The 22,921-nt window shown below is 46.4% G+C and overlaps 2 protein-coding genes across 2 annotated transcripts; both read right to left on the reverse strand.

Annotated features, from left to right (window-relative positions):
- Window positions 1–10,898: 10,898 nt before the first annotated feature.
- LOC122007191 lies at window positions 10,899–12,488 on the reverse strand. Its single transcript, XM_042563004.1, has one exon. The coding sequence runs from the start codon at window positions 12,486–12,488 to the stop codon at window positions 10,899–10,901; it is 1,590 nt and encodes a 529-aa protein (XP_042418938.1).
- A 7,870-nt stretch (window positions 12,489–20,358) lies between these two features.
- LOC122012597 (RING-H2 finger protein ATL80-like) lies at window positions 20,359–21,199 on the reverse strand. The gene has a single exon (XM_042569197.1). It carries the CDS (start codon window positions 21,147–21,149, stop codon window positions 20,577–20,579), a length of 573 nt encoding a protein of 190 aa, XP_042425131.1. The 5' UTR covers window positions 21,150–21,199; the 3' UTR covers window positions 20,359–20,576.
- Between the last annotated feature and the right edge of the window lie 1,722 nt (window positions 21,200–22,921).

Below are 22,921 nucleotides of genomic sequence, written 5' to 3' on the forward strand. Positions count from 1 at the left end.
GGTCAGCTTCTCGACCCTCATCTGTCTGACTATCCAAGGCACGTACGTCCCGACCTGTACGCTGGGTCAACTTCCCGACCCTTATCTGTCTGACTATCCAAGGCATGTATGTCCCGACCTGCACGCTGGGTCGACTTCCCGACCCTCATCTGTCTGACTATCCAAGGCATGCACGTCCCGACCTGCACGCTGGGTCGGCTTCCCGACCCTTATCTGTCTGACTATCCAAGGCGTGAACGTCCTGACCTGCATGCTGGGTCGGCTTCCAGACCCTCATCTATCTGACTATCCAAGGCATGTACGTCCCGACCTGCACGCTGGGTCGACTTCTCGACCCTCATCTACTTACTGCTGCCTGTGGCATGTTCGTCTTGACCTGCACGTTGGGTCTATAAACAGACCTACTAGTAGTTTCCATCCTTAGCTATACTTGGCCCACGACCCCTTTACTACTTACTATCAGGGTTGGGCCTTATAATTCTCTTTTTTGACTTTGGCCATGTAAGATGGACTTTTGACCTTCCTGCTGTCCATATCAGCTCGACTGCTGACCGGCCACGTTGGCTTGACTTCTGACCCTCCTGACTTCCCCGTCAGCTGGACTGTTGACCGGCCACGGAGGCTTGACTTCTGACCCTCCTGACTTCCCCGTCAGTTGGACTGTTGACCGGCCACGGAGGCTTGACTTCTGACCTTCATATCCTACAGGTCAGCTTGATTTCTGACCCTCCTGCGGCCTTGACTCCAAGCCACATCATCCTATCGACCCCAAAAAAACACGCACCGTATCACAAGCCTCCCCCTCAAGTCTAGTCGAAGGAGGCTCTTGTTCGACTGACTAGACCCCAGTGTCCTGAATACCTGATCTGGCTCTTAACTCCTTTGTCGACCCATCATCCCCCTGATTCCTATAGGATGTCCAGCCGTCCTGTGAGACAGCCGGGCTCACTTCCTGCTTCTGTTGACTCCTCGACTTCTGAGTCCGGTTAGTCTTTAACTGCCACACTAGTTTCCAAGCGACTCTTCAGGTTTCGAGGGAGTCCTTTCACCTTCCTCTTCTTTATAAAAGGCTTAGTCACTTTACTCCTTTATCTGCACTTTCTCTTCGTACCCGCTCCTTAACTTGCTCATGGAATCCCCCGAGTGGTCTACTTCTACATCACCAGTTGGCTATAGCCAAAAAAGCCTTACATGACATGACTTTGAGCCGGGATCTACAGATCTCCCTTCGTGGGGAACTAGAAGAACTATGAAAAGCGGCTAAATGCAGAACTCGGGCAGAAGTGGCTCTGAAGATGAAAGCGCAGGCAGACTTTCACGCTCAACTCCACCATCTCCTCTACTTGAAGCTGAAGCATGAGGATGAGGTGTCTTCCTTGAAGGAAGAGAATCGACTACAGAGCGCCACCATTGATCAACTACGGGCCACCCTTGACCATGTACAGAGAGAGCTGGCTTAGGCAAGAACTCGTCTAGAAGGAGTACCTCAAATGTCTGGGTCTGGTAGTAATTAAGGCTGCTGTTGTGTGCTCCTTTTTCGAATGAAATAAAACATGCTTTCTGTTCTGTGGCTGCGTTCCTTTATTCTCGTGCCTGTCTTTATCACTAAAACACCTACAGACTCTTAACATTCCTAGCAAAAAATATCAAGAACAACTTGCGTACCTCATTTTCTCCTTACCCTTCACCGGCATAGTAATAAGCAGTAATGCATAAGAATAAGTCGCGTTGTATCTTGCCTCACATACATGTGGAAGATCTCGATCGAGAAACTTGTTGAGCTGACCGAGAAAGTCGTTGGGCGTGAGAGCCTTGCTCACTTATAACTCGCACTGGGGCAAGAGTCTGGAACAGCCGACCTGGAAGGTCGTTGGGCATGAGAGCGTTGCTCACTTATAACTTGAACTGGGGCGAGAGTCTGGGACAGCCGACCGAGCAGCTCGATCGTTGGGCGTGAGAGCCTTGCTCACTTATAACTCACACTGGGGCGAGAGTCTGGAACATCCGACCTGGAAGGTCGTTGGGCGTGAGAGTCTTGCTCACTTATAACTCGCACTGGGGCGAGAGTCTGGTGTTGGTGCGGGAAACATCCGACGATCGAACCTGAGTTTTGATAATGGAAAAGGATTCAAAGTTAAGGGTTGTTGTTATCTAACATGTTGAATGAGTGTTTCAGGAAAGTCCTAACTGCGGTTAAGCAGGTGAAAATCCTAGGGGGTGGTAACCCTAGGTCCTAGGGGGCGGTAACCCTAGGTGGAGAAAAGTCCTAGCTGCGGTTAGGCAAAGGGGAAACCCTAGGGGGTGGTAACCCTAGGTCATAGGGGGTGGTAACCCTATGCGGAAAGGCTTGGCAGGTCGATGGCTTCAGGCAAAAGTCCTAGGGGGTAGTAACCCTAGGTGGAAAGTCCTGGTGTCGCGAACCAGGTGAAAGACTGGACTAGCTGGGAAGCGGATGTCCAGCAGAAAGTCCGGAAGCGTCGAGTGCTGAGCAAAAGTCCAGTCGATCTGGAGGATCGCACTGGCAGCAGGTAAATCTCCTGAGTGGAGTAGGTGAGGACGCGTTCCCCGTAGAGGGAACAGTAGGCGTCGGGTCGACCTAGCGTTTCCGGTTGGAAATCCGAAGTCAGACTCGGACAGTCCGAAGACTGTCAGTTCTTCTTTACTATGATGTTCTAACTTTGTTTTGCAGGGTATTTGTTTGGGACTAAAGGTGGTCCGGGCGCCCGGGATGGATCCGGGCGCCCGGAGGTCCAGGCGCCCGGAACAGGTTCGGGCGCCTAGGACCAAGTTTTATCCCTGCCGCGACTTCGCCACGTGGAGCATTCTGGTTAGTTGGCCACGTCACACTCCAGGCGCCCGGAAGGGATCCAGGCGCCCGGAATGTCATATAAAAAGAGGGTCGAGGGAGCAGCTAAAGAACACAACAAATTCTAAGCTTTCTTCTGTGAAGAGCTGCCTACGAGACGATCCCGAAGTGCTGCAACGACACCCCGACAACCCGGAGCTTCAGATTTAGTCCTTTGTTGTCGGTATAATCTTTTTACTGCTTTGAATTGTAATTAGTTTGTAATAGTTTTTACGAGCTTATAGTTGTTGCCCACGGAAAGCGATCAAGGATCGCGGGCCTTCGAGTAGGAGTCGATCAAGGCTCCGAACGAAGTAAATCCTCCTGTCTCTGTGTGCTTGCTTTCTTATTTTCCGCTGCGTTTTAATTACTCGAGTGTTTTACGAATCAAACGAATTAGCCGCGAGCGCTATTCACCCACCCCCCCCCTCTAGCGCTTTCGATCCATCATCTGGGACAGCCGACCTGGAAGGTCATTGGGCGTGAGAGCCTTGCTCACTTATAACTCGCACTGGGGCGAGAGTCTGGAACAGCCGACCTGGAAGGTCATTGGGCGTGAGCGCCTTGCTCACTTATAACTCACACTGGGGCGAGAGTCTGGAACAGCCGACCTGGAAGGCACATCCTGACCAAGATATATATATATATATATATATTGCAATCATGAAGAGTAAACTCCTGGCCAAGATGAATGTTGCCAACCAGGGGCTCGATCTCTTGATCAGGATATATGCTGCCGACCTGCAGGTCTATCTCCCGACCAGGATATTGTCTGAAGAGCTTCGACTACGTCTGTCATAAAAAAATACACCATTAGTGGTGTTGTGAGGATAACCACATTAAAATCTTACTTAGCCTTGGCCTTGTTGCATTTAAATTTCTTTCCCGCTACTTTTCTTCGACGGTTCCCGAGAAAATCACGTATTAGGTATTTTCGTACTTCTGCTTCATATCATGATTTCCTTATCACGTCTATCATTAATACGACTCCTAGGAGATCGACACCTGTCCTCTGCCTTTATTGCTTATGCAGGATGACGCCGCCCATGCCACTCCTTTTTGTACACGATTTCCCATAAGGGTATGTTCTTCAGCGATCGGACGACTTTAAGCGCTTCACCCAAAAAGATATTTCTTTTCAATATTCCCTAAGAGAACTCCCTTTATAAACCCTAAAGGTAGCCCACAGTCATTGTCTTGCGCGTTTTGACTGCCTTCTTCCTGTTGCTTCGACTTCTCTGGCGTCTGTACCTTTTCTTTTCTAGGCTCCTCCATCTAGCGCTCTTCTCCTCCTCGACTAATCTCTTCCTCAACCTTCTGTACCCTGATAATGGCTGATGGTAAGACCACTCTTTGGTATTCCTGCTTCATTTCGGATATAGATGACCACGACCTATCAGTGATTCGCTCAGACTTGCAACTTAGTGACACCTATGAACTCCGAGTTCCCACGCTGCATGAGCATCCTGCTAACCCTCCAGAAGGTTTCGTGACCATTTTTAGAGACCAGATTTTAGGAGGACTTCGTTTTCCCATCCATCCATTCATTTCTTCCCTGAGTGAATACTTTGGCATTTGCATCTCTCAGTTTACTCCTAACTTCTTTAGGGCGGTTTGCGACACTGTTATTCTTTATCGCGTATACCAACTTCCCTTGACTGTTCATCTCTTTCACCACTTCTATTCCTTCAAACGCTCGGAGCCAGGAGTGATTATGGTACAGGCTAGGCCTGGCTACAAATTTTTTTCAGACATGTCTTCTTCGAACAAGGGGTGAAAATCCTGTTTCTTCTTTGTCAGACTACTTAAGCCGCTGGTCGGGCCCACACAGTGGCGCCCCGACCTCCCTTCCGACCTCCCTGTACATCAACACCAACTTTCTTGTATCCCTGCTTCAGAAGCACTTCAAGGCGTTCTCGTTAACTTTTCTATATTATTGTTGGAAGGCTTTCTATATTTGTTTGGGCTCAGCCCTGTTCAGAAGGACATTGGGGCTCCGTTTAGTAAGACCCCGTTTTCCTCTCAGCTACTATTTGCTAACTGAGGTATCTTTCTTTCTCATTGCAGAGGCTGCCATGTTCCGAGCATACGCCTCCGATGTTAAGCGCCGGTCTGCCTCTTATTTGAAAAATCTAAGCGAGGAGCTTAAACAAGGTGTGGCAACCTCCTCCCGATCTGGTCCTTCTGCTTCGCACTCCGCTCCTTCCGATCCACCACCTATTCCACCGGCGACGACCCGGGAGGGAACTTCTTCGGCCCTTCCCATGGATGTGGCTCCAGCGGAAGACCCGGTCGCTGTAGAACAGGCTGATCTGTCCACGGCAGGGCAGATTGAGGGAGCCACTGGCGAACAGGTCGGGGAGGCCGCTGAAGAGCAGGTCGAGGAAAGGCGAGCAGCATCCCCCCGACCAGTCGAATGCCTGAAACTCCAGCGCAAGAGGAAAAGAGTGACTTCAGCTATTCAAGCATCACCTCCACCTATCCCTTCCAGCCGTCGCTCTTCTGCTGCCCTTCGTTCTTTGGAAACAAAGACTGCTACTGTCGCTCGAGAGATTAATATGGAGCCTGAAGTTTGCGACAAGTCACCGCACTTATCAGTCTCGGCGCCCAGTCGAATTATAACTCCTGAGCAGGCTTTTTTTCCAGCATAAGCTTCTTCTCCTGGTCAGCCACCCTTACCTTTAGTGAACCAGCCCGGGAGCTCTGCAACTCCATCTGCCTCCCTTCCCTTAGATGTTCCCGCGTCTACTTCTAGATCCCGGAGGAAAACTCGCAAGAAATATTCCTTTATTGATTTTTGGCACGTGTCTTCCTCCGCAGGCTCAGGGGCCGCCGTAGAAATTGCTAAAGGGGATCCTCCCCTTACTGCTTTGGTCGAGTTAGAGGGAGACTTAGCGGCCTCCTGGCGCTCTGGCAATCGCAAGTTTTGGAAGAATCCTCCAATGGAGGGGCTAGATCAAGCGGCTTGTCAGATGGTTGTTGTAAGTCTTTCTGCCTCTATGTTCTCCTGCTACAATCCTTTATAACCTCTCTTCTTATACCTAACACAGGCCTGCTCCGTCAACCTGAGTGTCGTTCAGTATGCCTGCAGCTTACAGAGGAAAAATGAAGTGCTAAAGGCTCGTCTTGAAGAAATAGAGCTACCCCTCACTCCTCGCAATCCACTCAACCCAACTCCTGGAGATCTGGCGCACTATCTTCGCTTAATTGGAGAGTCTGCCGAGTCTGCCCGCAATTTCACATGCGGCTTTTGACAAGATAAGGGCTTTGGAAGCAGCTCTTCAAACAAGGGAGTCAGAATTGGCTTCTGAAGTGGAGAAGCGTCAGACACTAGCAGCTGAGCTAGATAAAAAGGATGCTCAGCTGGCGAGCCTGTAGGCCACCCAGGAGAATCTTCAGAAGACTATAACAGAAATCCAGAGTCAATTGGCTTCCAGCGCCGACCGAGAGAGAACCCTCCAAAGCCAATGGGAGGCCAGCCAAGCAACTCTTAAATCTATACAGGTCGATCTTCTAAAAACGCAAGAGAACATTTCTCAGAATCAACAAGCCCTGACTCTGGCCCACATTGACAAGGAGAAGGCAGAGACAAAGCTAATGGATTATCAGGCGGGCGAAGTAGGTCGTCTGAGAGCCTACAAGCGAGCCTATGTTACCTCCCCCTACTTCATGAAGAAAATGGGCGATCTGATGAGCTTCATGGTGTGTTGTGGCGCGGGTGGAGGAGCTCGCCAAATGCTTGAACAGAATTTGCTTCGGGCTGTCCCTTCGGAAGATTTCCTAAATATAGGTCGCATCATGGATGAGATTCCTGATGGGTCATTTCCTTCTTTTAAGGATGATGACGACTTCTTCCTTCTTCCCGAGCCTTCGGCCGACCCTACTTCCTGCCTCCCTGAGCCTCCTGCGAACCCTGCTGCTGATAATCCTGCTCCTTCGGACAATAATACCTAAAATGGCACCATTTATTGCACTTCTTAATGTAAAATTGTACTTAACCAACTCTTTTCCAACGTCTTTATTGACTTATCTTCATTTTGGCATGTTCGTGCTTCTCATGATATTCCTTAATGGCGGGCCCTTGACTCTCTTATCATAGTAATCATCTAATAATATGCTAATCTATTATTGGTAGTCCTATATATTGCCTGTCAGAGTCTGTCTGTAACGACACAAGTCCTTGTATGTATTTCAGCCCCTTATTTTAGGTCTCGTTTACCCCTGATTAGGGATCCTTCTATTATCCCGACCTGCTCCCTTGTCTTCCTTTGTTGATCCCGTCTTAGTCTTGCTCCTCAATCTGTCCTTGGTCTCGTTTACAGGTCGGGCTAACTGAAGACCGGGACATTAAAAGTTATGCACAGGCCGGGGTCCATCCTGATCCAGGTCTGTATAGAAGAAGACCAGGAAATTGAGAGTTAAGGGCAGACTGGGGCCCCTCGTGATCCAGGTCTGCACAGACAAAGGCCGAGTTATTTAAGAGTTAAGCCCAGCTCGGGAAGGCGTGGGCACTTTTCTAAGATCATTGTTGGTAGCTTTTCCCGAGGTTTGTCTCTTCGTACTTCGTCCCGGTACTTTTCCGAATATGCCCCTAGGCGTTATTTCCGAGGAAGATCCTTTGGCTATCGCTGTTCCCGCTCATTATTTTGCTCCGATGGATGATAGTCTGACGAAATTGCCCCCTTTACTCGGCGACTATAAATATCCTCCTCGCTTTTGACTTCCAGCGTTTCATATCCTTTTCCCCTCCCTTAAGCCTGAACCTCTTCTTACTCCTGTTCTGTCTGCTTCTGTGTCGATAGTTTTCTGCTCGATCCTTCTTCTTTGTGTTTTTCTTTTCCATGGCCTCCCCCTCCTTTCTTCCTTCTTTGGCGGTGATACACTACCCTGGCTCATCCACCTTCGATGAATTGGACCGAGATGACCTACGCTACACCTACGGCGTGGAGGATGACGTGCAAGTAATTATCCCCACTGGAATACATCAATTCTTCAATCCCCCTGCTAGCTCTAGCACCTTCTTTAAAGAACAATTTGTTGCGAGCCTTCATCTTCCTATCCACCCTTTCTTCTCCGAAGTATGTCGCTACTTTCGAATTCCCCTGGGGCAATTAACACCCAACTCCATCAGGATCCTCTGTGGCTTTGTAGTATTATGCGATGTGTGTGCGTTATCTTGGTCCGTCCACTTATTCCACTGCTTCTTCACCCTTTGGCTCCAGGAAGAGGGCACATTCCGTTTTCAGCCCCGTCTCCGAACCACTTTTTTCTCGCCCCTGCCTCCTTCTATTCCGAACTGGAGGAACAAATTTTTCTTCATTATCTTTCCCCACTAGGTGGAGTGGCCCTTGCGATGGCAACAGTCCCTCCCTCCCCCTCCCGAACTAGGGGAATTTCATCTTGACTCATCTTACATAGAAGCCTCATCTCGCTTTTCTGGCTGACAGCTTAACTTGACATGACTATTATCATCGGAGGAACTGTTGTCCTATTTTCGCCTAAGTTATCTGACCCTGGATACGCCTCACTCCCTGGGTGAGCCTCTCTTTCCTTTCTGATATCGCTTTGTGAGTACTTTGTTTCTTCTACTGCAGCTAATCTCCCGCTTTATCTTGTGCAGCTGAAGTCTTAACCCATGCTTCAGAGGTTCATCCCCTTCCTATAAGCGATATGGAAATAATGAGGCGCGGCTGAGTTATCCTTCAGAGGAGAGCCCTTATCCACTCGTCTTCAACTTCAATCGGCGGGGCTTCCCGGGCCCATCCTCCGCCCCGACCTACTCGACGAGGGTCTTCTGGTAACCACCCTGCTTCCTTGGCTCGTCCCACTCGCCCACGCACAGCACGCCTCCCTCGACCAGCTACCCCTGCTCACCCCCGGGCTGCTTGTCCACCTCGGCCGGCCACCCCTGCTCGCCCCCAGGCTGCTCGTCCACCTAGGCCTACTGCCTCGACACCCCTCCAACTAGTTAGTTCCCCCATAGCCACTTATATCCCTGGTCTGGGTCTTGGTGGAAGACGTATGGGCTTTGGTGGAGGAACAGGCAACGTTTCCTTCGCCAGCCCCGCTTTCAGAGAGGCTTCTCAAGTTGCCCGCCGGGCCCGCGCCACAAATGAACGTCTGAGCTAGGATGCCCTTTCTCCCTCTAGGCACAGGGCTCGGCCGCCCTCCGATGATTCTGACTCGGATGACCAGCCGTTGGCTCAGAGACTTCGGCGCCGAGCCCCTCGTCTGATGTCCGACTCAGGCCCGTCGTCTGTCCCTTCTCCTCCTCCAAATGCAGCTGCCTCTCCCCCACCTCCCCATGTGACTCCGCCTCCAATCCCGAGCCCTATAAATGATCCGTCTATTCCATCTGATACCCAGGTAGAACCCTCGTTGGCTCAACCTTCCACATCGCAGCAAACTCAGGGCGATGAAGCTGGCCCCTCAGAACGCCCTTCAATTATCCCGCTGTAGTACCTCCTCAAGGGCCTTCTTCAGCTCCTTCTAACTCACATGCTGATCCCTCCTCTCTTCCTAGCTCAACCGCGGGTCCCTCAGACCCATCCCAGCTTACTTATCACAGTTAATGTACTAGTGTCCCCTCTGAGGGGAGGTTATGGTCCCGCACAGATGTTTCCACCAGCTCCCTCAAGATGAAAGGTCGTCTGGCCACTTTATGGGAAGAAAGCGTACAACATATGGACTCCTTACCTCCCTCGGCCCAGATGGACAAATTCGCAGAGTTGTATGTCAAGGTAAACTTTGAAGCTTTCCGAACTGTTGTTTTTCCCTCTGTTATCAGATATTTCCTGTATGCCCCAGGCTTGTGCGGAGTCTCTAGCAGTGAACAATTCCTTCCATGCTATTTATCATCAGAATAAGGTGCTGCGAGACCAAGTTGTTCAACTGGAATTGCAATTGAATGATCCTGCCCAAGCCAGCCATGCTTTGCGGACAAAGATAGAAGATTTGACCAGACAGAAGAACAGTCTGGAAACATCCCTAGTGCAAGCCAACCATGAACTTAAAGATCTCCAGGAAAAGCAAAGTCAAGTTGACATTAAGCACCAGCAGAGTATAAATCAGCAAGCTTTAGAGCATCAACGGGCTATGGAACAATTGACTTAGAAGCTGTGTGTTGCCAAGACTCTGTCGCAAAATCAAGACCAAAAGTTAAAATCGCAGGAGGCCCTTTGAAATCTCAGGAGACCCAGTTGACCTCCCAAGCCACAGAATTAGCCACTGCCCAGAATGAACTAGCTCAGACTCGGGCCACCACAGAAGGCATATCAACAGCTCTGACTATTTACAGAGAAGGAGAGAACGATCGCTGCTTGCAGAACTGTGCTCTGTATCTGCGTTCTCCAGAATTTTGTGCACAGGTAGGACATCGTTTTTCCACATCTACTATCTATGCGGGGGGGGGGGGGGGGCTCTGCGACAACTTTACGAGCAAGATTATTTATAGTCCCTTCCGCCTCCTAAATTTTTAGACCATGATCGGATCCTTAAAGAGATACTGGATGAAATATTTGCTCCTTTTGAATGATATTTTTTGGCCTCTTGTACATAATGACTTGAGAATTTCTTGTACAGTACTTTGTTGTTTCCTCATTTTCACTTTAAGGCTTGCTTTTACTAAAATTACTTAGCTTTTGTCACAAAAAGTATTAGGACATATGATTTCTGCTTTCACATCCTTTTCTGCTTTCCCTGATCTACTCTTCCCTGGTCCGCTATCCTAATTTTTTGGATAAGGGACAGATCGGCTTATCACCCAACTTACACTTCTTAACCTGCTTCTTCAAACTCGATAAGGTCGCAGGTAATTAGCACTCCATGGTCAATCTAGCCTCTTGCCCCATTCATCTTGTAAATAATAAGCTCCGGATGCTAACTTTTTAACGACTTTGTAAGGCCCGTCCCATTGAGGTGCTAGCTTAGTCACGTCCCCTACTGGCTTGATTTGCTTCCAAACCAGATCTCCTTCTCCAAAGAACCAAGAAATCACTCTCTTGTTATAATTTTGTCTCATTCTTTGTCGATAGGCCTCCAGCCGAGCCACCGTTCAGTCCCGGGTCTCGCTAATAAGATCTAGCTCAACCAACCTTCGCTCTGTGTTTTCTTCATCATATAATGTCCTTCTGACTGATGGCACTCCAATTTCTATGGGTACCACTGTTTCATTGCCATAAACCAAGTGGAATGGTGTCAGACCTGTGCTTTCCCGGGGTGTTGTACGATAGGCCCACAGAATGCTTGGCAACTCTTCCACCCAATTGCCTCTGACATAATCTAGCTTGACCTTCAGACCTCGTACTATTTCTCTGTTGATTATCTCGGTCTGACCATTGCTTTGCGGATAGGCTACTGAAGTAAAGGCTTGCGTTATGCCAAATCCCTTGCACCAGGCCTGAATTCTTTGTCCTTGAAATTGCCTTCCATTGTCAGACACCAACTTGTGAGGAATACCAAATTTGCAAAGAATGTTCTTCCATAGGAATTGAATGACGGCATCTTCTATGATTCGAGCCAAAGCTTCTGCTTCTACCCATTTAGAGAAATAGTCCACTACCACTAATAAGAAATGCCTCTGACCTGGCGCCATCGGAAATGGTCTCACGATATCCATGCCCCATTGATCAAAAGGGCAGGAAACTATAGACGTTCTCAACAGGGTCGTAGGTCGATGTGTCAAGTTTTGATGTTTCTGGCAAGACAAGCATGTGTTCACCAACTTGTGAGCATCCCTCTGTAAAGTATGCCAGAAATATCCAGCCAGGAGCACCTTGCGAGATAATATCCGACCACCTACATGATTGCCACAGCATCCCAGGTGTATTTCTCGCAAGGTCTGGTCTGCTTCCTCTACTCCCAAGCATTTAAGTAAAGGTCGAGAGAATGACCTCTTGTAGAGCTGATCTCCAATCATTACATAAGCATGCACTTGCTTCCTAATTAGCCGTGACTCCTCTGGATCGGTTGGTAAGATACCCTGCCTGAGATAATTGATCATGGGTGTCCGCCAATCAATAGTTGCTTCTGCATTATTTTGTAGATCTATCTGGGCTATCAGAAAAGTTTGTGCCGTTGACCGATCTAGCACCCAAGTAGTTAAGGAACTGGTCATCTTTGCTAACTCGTCTGCCCGCTCATTCTCCGACCTAGGTATCTTGGTTACAGTGACCTCTGTAAATTCTGCCTTCATCTTCTCATAAGCTTCCCGATACATTTGTAATTTATCACAATTTATCACAAAGTTGCCGGTAACTTGCTGAGTCACTAACTGGGAATCTGAATAAATGATTACCCGGGCGACCCCTACGTACCTGGCTACTTGCAGTCCGGCCAACAAAGCCTCGTACTCTGCTTCGTTGTTTGTGACTCGGAAATTCAATCGAACCGCCAATTGGAGTATATCTCCTTGAGGAGATATTACCAAGACCCCGACCCCGCTTCCATGATGATTAGCAGACCCATCCACATAGATCTTCCATGTTTCTTCAGAGCTGGTTTGATGTACTTCTGTTAAGAAATCTGCCAAGGCCTGTGCCTTAATAGCGGTGCGCGGCTGATATTGTATGTCATATTCTCCCAACTCTATGGCCCATTTGATAATCCGACCCGCAACTTCTACATTAGTCAGCGCTCTTCCCATAGTACTATTGGTTAAGACTATGATAGGATGTGACAAGAAATATGGTCTTAATCGCCAAGCCATAAGGACAAATCCATAAACCAACTTCTCTAGGGCCGTGTATCGAGACTCGGCTCCTTTCAATAAATGGCTGAAGAAATACACTGGTCGTTGTACATTGTCATGTTCTTTAACGAGCACAGCCCCTACAGCCTCAGGGGTGGCCGACAAGTAAACCCATAAGGGTTCTCCTACAACTGGCTTAAAGAGAGAGGGAAGAGTCTCCAGATACTTCTTCAGCTCTTCAAAAGCCTTTAGTGCATTCTTCGTCCCATTGGAACTTGGAGGCCTTCCTTAGCACCTTGAAAAAAGGAGCAGCTCGATCTACAGATCTGGAAATGAATCTTGACAGGGTTGTTATTCTGCCGACCAGCTTCTGGGTTTCTTTTAAATTCTGAGGAGGCTGCATATCCTTGAGCACTTGCACTTTTTCAGGATTGGCTTCTATCCCTCACTCAGTCACCAGGTAACCCAAGAATTTTTCTCCTTTAGCTCCAAATAAGCATTTCAAGGGATTGAGTTTCAGCCCATACTGGCAGAGGGTCCTGCATGTTTCTTCCACATCTTTGATCAAGTTTTCGGCCAGCGGGGATTTGATGAGTATATCATCTACATAGACCTCCACATTTCGCCCGATCTGCTCCCGGAAGATTTTATCCATCATTCGTTGGTATGTGGCTCCAGCATTTCTGAGACCAAAGGACATGACAGTGTAATAGAAAGTATCGTCAGCCGTAATAAAACTAACCTTTTCTTGATCTTCCCTGGCTAGAGGTATCTGATGATACCCCTGGTAGGTGTCCAGCATACATATTCTCTCGCAGCCGATCGTTGAGTCCATCATTTGATCAATCCGAGGCAGAGGATAGCAGTCTTTAGGGCTGGCCCGGTTGAGATCCCAGAAGTCTATACATACTCTCCACTTATTGTTGGGCTTCTTTACCAAGACTACATTAGAGAGCCAGGATGGGAACTGAACCTCCCGCACATGTCCTGCCTTCTTGAGCTGATCCACCTCGACTCTTATTATTTTATTCTGGTCGGCTGAGAAATTCCTTTTCTTTTGCTTTACAGGTCAAGAATCTGGTAATAAATATAGCTTGTGCTCAGCCACTTCCGGTTTAACCCCGGGTAGCTCTTCAGTAGACCAGGCAAAGACATCCCGGTTGCGGATCAAACACTGAATTAATTATTCTTTGAGGGGAGAAGGAAGGTCGCTTGCCACCCGGGTCAAACTTTCAGGTCGCTCAGTGTGTAGTTGTACTTCTTCCCAAGGGATGGGTTCTTCATCTATAGGCAGAGGTTCCTCTTGAAAACATGAACACCTTCATCTTGCATCCTTTGATTTTTCCGAGCCTCAACTCGGACCATGTCAATATAGCACCGCCGAAAAACCCTCTGTTCTCCTTTAACTTCCCCGACCTGCTCGCCCACAGGAAACTTGATTTTTTGATGGAAGGTCGAGACAGCAGCCTTGAATTCATGCAAGGCAGGCCTTCCGAGGATTACATTATAAGAAGAAGGGGAGTCCACCACTATTAAAGAGCTCCTCCTGGTGCGCACCAACGGCTCGGTGCCCAAAGATATGGCCAGCTTAATCTGACCCATAGGCTTCACTTCATTGCATGTAAATCCGTACAGAGATGTGGCCACCGGTTGGAGTTCAGCAGCATCAATTTGCATTTCTTCGAATGCGGTCCTGAATAGAATGTTGACTGAGCTCCCGGTATCAACGAAAACTCGAGCCACTCGGCTATGGGCAATGATGGCTTTGATGATGAGAGCATTATCATGAGGTAACTCCAGACCCTCCAGGTCTGCTGGCCGGAAGCTAATAACAGGGCCAGCAGCTTGCTCCTGACTACATCCGACGGCATGAACCTCCAAGCGCCGAACATGAGACTTACGTTCTCTCCTTGAATCTCCGTCAGTTGGCCCTCCAGAGATCATGCTGATCTCTCTGACAACTGCATTACCTCTGTTCTCAACCTCCCGTGATCCTTTTGGCTCTTTTCCCCAGCCAGGTTGATGAGTGCTAGGTCCGGCGAGGTCGGGACAAGATTGCCCGGCCTGTCCTGCCCCCTTTGTTCCTCCATCATCTTGATCAACTGAGGAGCTAGCTCGGGCGGAGATAAACCCATCTCGGCAGCCCGCTTGGAGTCTCGAGCGAACTGAAAGCAACGGTTAGTATCATGCGTACGTGACCGATGATAAGTACAATACCGATTATTCCATGGCCCTGGTCGGGGAACATGTACAGCAGCAACTCGAGGTGCAGGTCTGACTTCTGGCCCCGGGTGAAATGCGGGTCTGGCCTCCCGAGCTCGCGGTAGAGGTTGAGGAGGTGGTTGAGGCGCCCGTCTTTCTTGCTTGTTGGTGGAAGGAGGTGGTCTTTCAGCTTTCCTCCAAGCTGCTTGCGCTTCTTCCACTTTAATGTAGGAAGCAACTTTTTCCACCATCTCATCAAAATTCCGAGCAAGATTTTTGATGAGATCTCTGAAGAATTCTCCCTCTCCCAATCCATGAGAGAAGATGCTCATCAGAATCTCTGAAGTGACAGTGGGGACATCTTGAGCCACTTGATTAAAGCGGTTGATATAACTTCTCAGGGGCTCAGTCGGCCCCTGCTTCAGAGCAAAGAGACAATGATTTGTCTTCTGATACTTCTTGCTGCTAGCAAATTGGCGCAGAAAAGCCGTTTTGAAGTTCAGAAAATAGGTAATGGACCCTTGAGGTAGCCCATCGAACCACTTTAAGGCTGAGCCAGCTAAAGTGTTCATGAAAACTCTGTATTTGACAGCATCGCTATATTGGTGCAGTAGGGCTGCATTTTTGAATTTTCGCAAGTGCTCTTCCGGGTCCTTGCTCCCGTCATACTCTCCGATCGACGGGGCTCTGTAACCTTTAGGCCGTCTTTCATTTAGAATCCTGGCCGAGAAAGGTACTTTCTCGTCCGGATCTTCGGGGAACACCTCAGGTGTGACAAAGGCCTTCCCCTTCTTTGAATCTCGCGGCAAAGAACTCTCAGCCATAGAGGCTTGAGGTTGTTCCTTCTTAAGGCTCTGCCCCTGGGGCTCCAGCTGATAATATCCCACACCAGGCCCACGATAAGGAATTTGAGGAAATACCTCAGGCTGCTTTCTTTTAGAGCCCCAATCTGAAACAGGGAGGGGCTCCTTGGAAGCGTCAGCAGGAGCTTGTCGTGGTCGTGAAACGGTCGCCTGCTTTTCGGAGGCTGCTCGCCTCTTAGCCTCCTTGAAGAGCTCGTACTCTCCGGCTGTCATAGTGACATTTATACAGCCAGACTCCTCCATCGTCACGCTCCGGAACAGGTTGTTGTGATTCCCACAGACGGCACCAAATTTGATCCCGTCCGGAAGCTGAGCCAGATGAAGGCGGGCCTTGTTGTGCGAAAAGTTGATGGAGAGTCGTTGAAATGCTAAATCTGTGGGGTACCCCCTTGGAGAGACTCACATGAGTGGCCTACGGAGAGAAATGATCAGGATGATGGTGTTATTGCCCTGCACACACGTAGACGAGTCCACCGGTCGTTAGAGACCCAAAAACCAGGGAAAAAGTCCCCGGGTCAGGCCCTCCGACGCTCAAGTCAGGTACTTTTTCCCCAGAAATCACAGAGAAAGGACGAAAAGTAAAAAACTAGTGAGAAATGACGAGTGAGCGTACCTGCATAAGGGACAAGACATCCCTTTTTATACTGCAACGAAGATTCCTAGGTCTGACGGGTGTCAGGGAATGTCGACTGTCAGGCTTTGTCTGGCGGTGGTTGACACATAACTCTTCCTAATAGGCTAGCGGCAAAACCAAAGGTGTGTTGAGCCCCGACTATTGGCATATTCCCTGATACCTTGATTATTCCCTCTGACAAGCGGTTGCGATTCCTTGGCTAATTTATCCTATAGCCCCTGACCGATCCGGGATCTGGACTTGCCCTATTTTTATATACTGTTGCCTTCGACTTGTATGTCCCGATCTGTGTTAAGTTCGTGTCCAGATCTGTCATTGTCATCTGCTATCTCGATCTGCCTTCCGGGTTTGTGTCCAGACCGGTGATCTTTGGCTTGGGTGTCCCGACCTGCACCCTGGGTCTGGTTCATGACCTGCCTGTCTGCTGCTGCCTGCTATTATCCAAAGTATGTACGTCCCAACCTGCAAGCTGGATCTGGTTCCCGACCCTCATCTATCTAATTATCCAAGGCATTACGTCCCGACCTACACGCTTGGTCAGCTTCCCGACCCTCATCTGTCTTACTATCCAAGGCACGTACGTCCCGACCTGCACACTGGGTCGGCTTCCCAACCCTCATCTGTCTGACTATCTAAGGCGTGAACGTCGCGACCTGCACACTGGGTCGGCTTCCCGACCCTTATCTGTCTGACTATCCAAGGCGTGAACGTCCCGACCTGCACGCTGGGTCGGCTTCCAGACCCTCATCTATCTGACTATCCAAGGCATGTACGTCCCGACCTACACGCTGGGTCGGCTTCCCGACCCTCAACTACTTACTGCTGCCTAAGGCATGTTCATCCCGACCTGCACGTTGGGTCTGTAAGCAGACCTGCTAGTAGTTTCCATCCTTAGCTATACTTGGCCCACGAGCCCCTTTACTACTTACTATCAGGGCTGGGTCTTATAATTCTCTTTTTTGACTTTGGCTATGTAAGCTGGACTTTTGACCTCCCTGCTGTCCATATCAGCCCGACTGCTGACCGGCCACGTTGGCTTGACTTCTGACCCTCCTGACTTCCCCGTCAGCTGGACTGTTGACCGGCCACGGAGGCTTGACTTCTGACCCTCCTGACTTCCCCGTCAGCTGGACTGTTGACCGGCCACGGAGACTTGACTTCTGACCCTCCTGACTTCCCCGTCAGCTGGACTGTTGACCGGCCACAGAAGCTTGACTTCTGACCTTCATATCCTACAGGTCAGCTTGATTTCTGACTCTCCTGCGGCCTTGACTCCAAGCCACATCATCTTATCGACCCCACAAAACACGCACCGTATCAAGCAGGAAAAAAATAAGTATTATTACCGCAGTTTTAGCTTCAATGACATCGGTTTTGAAACGTTGTCGTTAAGTGATAATACTAGCTTTTCATCACTTCTGAAATCGGTGTTGTTAACCAATACTACATCGATTTTTAACCGTTACTCAAATTATATTGGTGTCATTATTTGATATTACATCGGTCTTCCACCACTGTTGAAACCGGTGTTGTTAATATTACATTGGTAGAAAATCGTTGTCGAAGTCGGTGTTATCAATTGATATTACATCGGTCTTACATCGTTGCTAGAATCGGTGTCGTTAATATTGCATCGGTCAAAAATCATTGCCAAAACTGGTGTTATTAACAGATATTATATCGGTCTTACACTATTGCTGAAAACGGTGTCGTTAAGTGATACTACACCGGTTAATAATGAATTCAGAAATCGGTGTCATTAAGTGATACTGCACCGGTTACAAATCGATGCCTAAAATGTCAAATTTTTTACATCGTCTTTATAGACATCAGTCGATTTTGTCATAGACATCAATGGAAAACTATTGTCTATAAGCATTTTTCTTATAGTGAATTTTAACAGTGGAGACCGCTTTCTTCGATCCTGTACCATGTGGGGGTGGTTTGTTTAAGTTCAAGAGCACTTTGTAGGAATAGTCTTCAAAGGTTCGATTGAGGCTTTTGGTGATTTGTGATTTAATTGAAGTTCTAATACCTAGCTTCTCTAGCAATTTGGAGCTAGGAGTAGGGCAGGAGTTGGAAGCCTATAAGGTGGTTTGTATATAGTGTCTATCAGGTGGTTTGATACTAGGAGAGTCTCTTTAGGATATTGCTCAAGGATCTCGCACAAAGTAGTTAACGGAGTGAAGATCCATATTCTATGTTGAAGGAGTGTAAATTTCAAAACAATAAAAGGAGCATAACTTGCAAGATCTTTGAGTCGAATAATACTTAAAATTAGATCATCTTTGTAAAAATGACCTTAGAATATAATACTTGAGACAAATCTTAAATTTGGTGGAATGCTTAAAGCGAACCTTCTCCCAAGCATGCCACACTCAAACATGCTTTGTTTTTGACCTAGTCCAAAGAAGGATTGCGAGAGATTCCAAATACTTAGCTTGTATAGATAATTACATTGGAGCTAATTTAAAGTCGTACGTCGAATCTAAGAAAAACAATGTAATCAAAGTGGAAGCCATCTTGATCAAGGTGAAATTAGAATAAACAAACAAAATAAAATTAATTCTATATCGATCAGATTGAATTTGACGCTAGAGAAGCGACGACATATAAGTCCAGAATTTAGGTTATGTAAAGTGATAAACGGCCAAAGAAGGATCTGAGTGTTAAAGAGAACTAGCCTAGTTGAGAATGCACTTCTTTGATTGGACTGCACTTCTTTCCTTGTCAGCCTTTTTTCGCTTTCAATTTCTAAATAAATGGTGCCAGAAGATTGGACTCTCACTCTCTGAGCTTTCAGAACGTGAAATCTTTGCTCTAAAGCTTGATTACCTAGAGCCCACCATGGCCTAACAGCAATCTTAAATAAATCATCTTTAACTTTTGCTTTCCAGACAGGACACCAACACCAAAGGAGAGTGATATCAAGATAGAGATGGTCATAACCGAGGTGTACGGAAAAGGAAGGGATGGCTTCACTGTGGATCACAGCGGAAAGTTGTGTCACAGTTCACAGCGATACTGCTGAATGCCATATAGCCCGAGGATTCATCCAATTTCGTAGTCGATTGTCCCAACAGTAAGCTTCAACACTTTGATCTGATCCATGACAGCAACCAAATTGCCAACAAAACTATTTAGGGTAAAAAAAACATTCTTATTTGTTTGAAATTATCATACGAGCCTCTCTTTTTTAATTTTTTTTTTCTTTTATCAAATAGACTCCCCATCCCACCCCGCCCCACCACACTAGTCCCGATAAAATGGTACAGTTATCCTCGAATATATTATTCGATATTATTATCTCATGTCACACATATTAAATCTTTAATTGATTGGATACGTCATATCCTATTGTAAGATAACACAGCTCTCCTTAAGTATAATTTGACATTATATATACTATCACACACATTAAATCTTGAATTGATCAAGCGCATTATAGAAATTACAAAACGTGAATATTGTTGAACAGAATAGTCTATGTTGTAGCCGTTATAATTTTGTAGCTACTGCAACGTGAATGTTTGGTATACAAGTTGAATTTACGTTGTAACAACTACGAAACAGTAATTATTATAATGTGAATATTTTTGAACAAATTTAGTATACATTGTAGCAGTTACGATTTCACAATTGTTATAACGTAGATTTATCCTATTCATATAATTGATCAACCGATTTAGAATTTAATACGTATAACAGAAACAAATAATATCAAATATATTATTTGAGGATAATTATATTATTTTATAGGAGAGACGGATAGGCCGAAGTGAAAACCTCTTTTATAAAAAAAAAAATACATAAAATGATACCCCTAGAGGATTTCAATAAAAAGGAACATCTTTTGATTACTGCCCAACTATTAACTCATGACTTGCTTATACAAATGTCATAGCAAAAACTCTCCCCTGATAGAATCTGATTCTGAAATATCCACTAAAGTCTGTCATCACTAACCACTTTATGTAGTGGGAATGAAATGGAATAAACATACAAATAGCTTGACCAAGGCAAAGCTAATTAACCATTTCACATGATTCAGCTTTCTTTACCAACTTGCCTAAAAGCAATTGTATGCTACCATATGATATCATTTTCAGTACATATGACCCATTGATTTCACTCAAAGAGCAAACCTTTTGTCTCCATTAAATGTAATGGAACAAAATAGTATGAACAAGTTGGCAGATCTTATTCTCAGGACAATGAGTGGAATTAAAAACCAGTAAATCATATTACAAACCCATGGAATTCTGAGCTAAATATAAACAAAATAAGGGAAGCAGTTGATTTGGCAAGCTACAGGGAGAGGGAGAAGAAGAAGAAGAAGAAGGCTCAGGGGAGGAACGACCTATTGTGGCGGCGGTCCTCTCTAGCCTTGGCAACTTCCTCCAATGCCACTGCAGATGGCAAAGCAGCCCCATTCCCCGACATCTCCCCGAACCTCTGGCACCGTGAGGGCGGGAAGGTGGCAACGACTAGCACGCGACGGCAGGAGGGGCAGCTCGAGTGCGCCGAGAGCCATGTGTCGGCGCAGTTTACGTGAAACCCATGCCCGCACTGCGGCAGAAGGCGAATCTCGTCACCCTTGACGAACTCGGCGAGGCAGATGGGGCATTCCAAGAGGAGCCCACCAGCGGCCGCCTCGGCGCCGTACGACACTTTGGGCAGCGCCCGAAGGGCTTTCTTATTGAGACCCTTGATTGGCGGCACAGGAGGGGGCCCGGCGGCTAAGTGCCGGAGCCACGCGCAGCGAGCTACCAGCGCGAGGCCGACGACGCAGATAAGGGCGCAAAGTAGGGCCGCCAGGATGACCGCTAGATCGGAGTCTAGCGAGAGCGGAACGGGAGCCTCCGCAGCCGGGGGGAGGCCGGAGTTCAACTGCAGAATTGCCATCGCCGGAGGCATTGCCTTGCGGTTATGGAGCAAAAGAAGTAGGTGGAGCGAGTGTGGCCGTAAGCTCGGTGACAAATGGAGCTTTACGGTAAATATAATATGATATAAAATATAGGGGGCGGAAAAGGAAGGAACAATTCCCGTCCTTTCTCTTTTTTGCTCTCTCTTTTCATTTAATTACCTTTTTATTTATTCCTCCAAAATAAATTTCTAAGGTGCGCTATGAATTTAGATAGCCATTAGGATTTAGTAACATATGGGTTAAAGTGAAATATCATTTGTTATGCTTCTCTTCAAACATTTTTTTTAAGTTAGACAACCAATCAATATCTAGAAAGTTTGAGATATTTTAGCAACTTGTTCTTTGAGTCTTTTTTAATTTTTTAAAAACTAAATTTGGGGGCGAAACACTTATCATTTTACCATCCTTTAATTGAGTCTAAATCTACCCAACAAAAGTAACCACATTTAGTGATTGATTTGTGACGTAAAAATAAAGTCTTAAATTTTACCGTTACAATGTGATTTAGCTATTGAAATCATACTTTAGTCCCTAATTTAGTGATCGAAATATAATTTTGATCACTAAATTTTGCTATGGATAATTTTTCTATAATAAAAAATAGCAACTGAAATTAATTTTCTGCCTTAATTAAATTCGCAAATAGAATTTTTCCTGTCCATAAAATAAAAGCCAAAATATAATTTTAGTAAAAAAAATAGCGGCTAAAATATAATTTCAGTTGTTAAAATAGTGGCCGAATTATAATTCGTTTTATGGAATTTTTTAAAAAAATTAGCAATGGAAATTAAAATTTTCGTCCTTAATTTTCCTATAAATTTTACAAAAACCCTCTATATTTCCTTATTTTTACCTTATTTAAATCAAAAAAATACAATTAACCAATATCATAAACCATTCACAATCAATATCATAAACAATATCCGTATCACAGTCTTAAACCATATCACAAACAATATACAAAAATATTCATGCTACAAATCATATCCAAACTTCAACTTCAAATCATATCTACGATACAAACTGATCTGTCTAAGATCTTTGGAGATGAGCTGGTTCTGATGAATGACGATGATCTTCGATGAAAAAGAACTCCGAAGATCTGAAAACTCCTCAACGCTCCTACGTACAGTGAGACGAGCCGACAAAGTATTAATGACCTAAGACCGGAGTGGGGATCCTTGGCTTGGCCCTCCGACGTTCAAGTCAGTTCCTCTTACAAATGGAAGAAGAAGAAGAACAGTAACTGAAGTGAAATAGAGTTTAGATGCTAGAACTTGCGTATCTTGCCAACGGAGAATATCTCCCTTTTTATACCACCTCACGTGACCTCCATAGTCATGAGGTGTGTTAGATTATATAATTTAGATTATATAATCTATTAGAATTATTTGTTATAGTCTTGAGGGCAATTTAGTCTTTTACCTTTTTAGTTTAGGATTTAGATATAGTCTTACCTTTTTAGTTTATGGTTTAGATTTTTTCTTATAATTAACTATATAAGGCCTTGTACTCTTTATTTCTCAATTTAATTTGGATTCAATAATATGGCTAGTTTTTCCCTTCTCTTATTTTTTACATGGTATCAGAGCGATTTTTCTTCTTTGACCTAATTTTTTTCTGCCGCCCCCTGTTATTGCTTCATGTTGCCGCTGCCGTCTCTTATTGCTGCTATTGATTTCTGCGCCGACATCTATTTTCTGTCTCCTGTTGTTGATTTCGACGCTGACATCTATTTTCTATCGATTGCGCCGACGTCCTA

This window comes from Zingiber officinale, chromosome 1A (assembly GCF_018446385.1).
Source record: "Zingiber officinale cultivar Zhangliang chromosome 1A, Zo_v1.1, whole genome shotgun sequence".
Lineage (NCBI taxonomy): Eukaryota > Viridiplantae > Streptophyta > Magnoliopsida > Zingiberales > Zingiberaceae > Zingiber > Zingiber officinale.

Excerpts from the sequence above, each read along its gene's own strand:
- LOC122012597 (XM_042569197.1), bottom strand. The coding sequence starts at position 21,149 with ATGCCTCCGGCGATGGCAATTCTGCAGTTGAACTCCGGCCTCCCCCCG.
- LOC122007191 (XM_042563004.1), bottom strand. The coding sequence starts at position 12,488 with ATGGGAAGAGCGCTGACTAATGTAGAAGTTGCGGGTCGGATTATCAAA.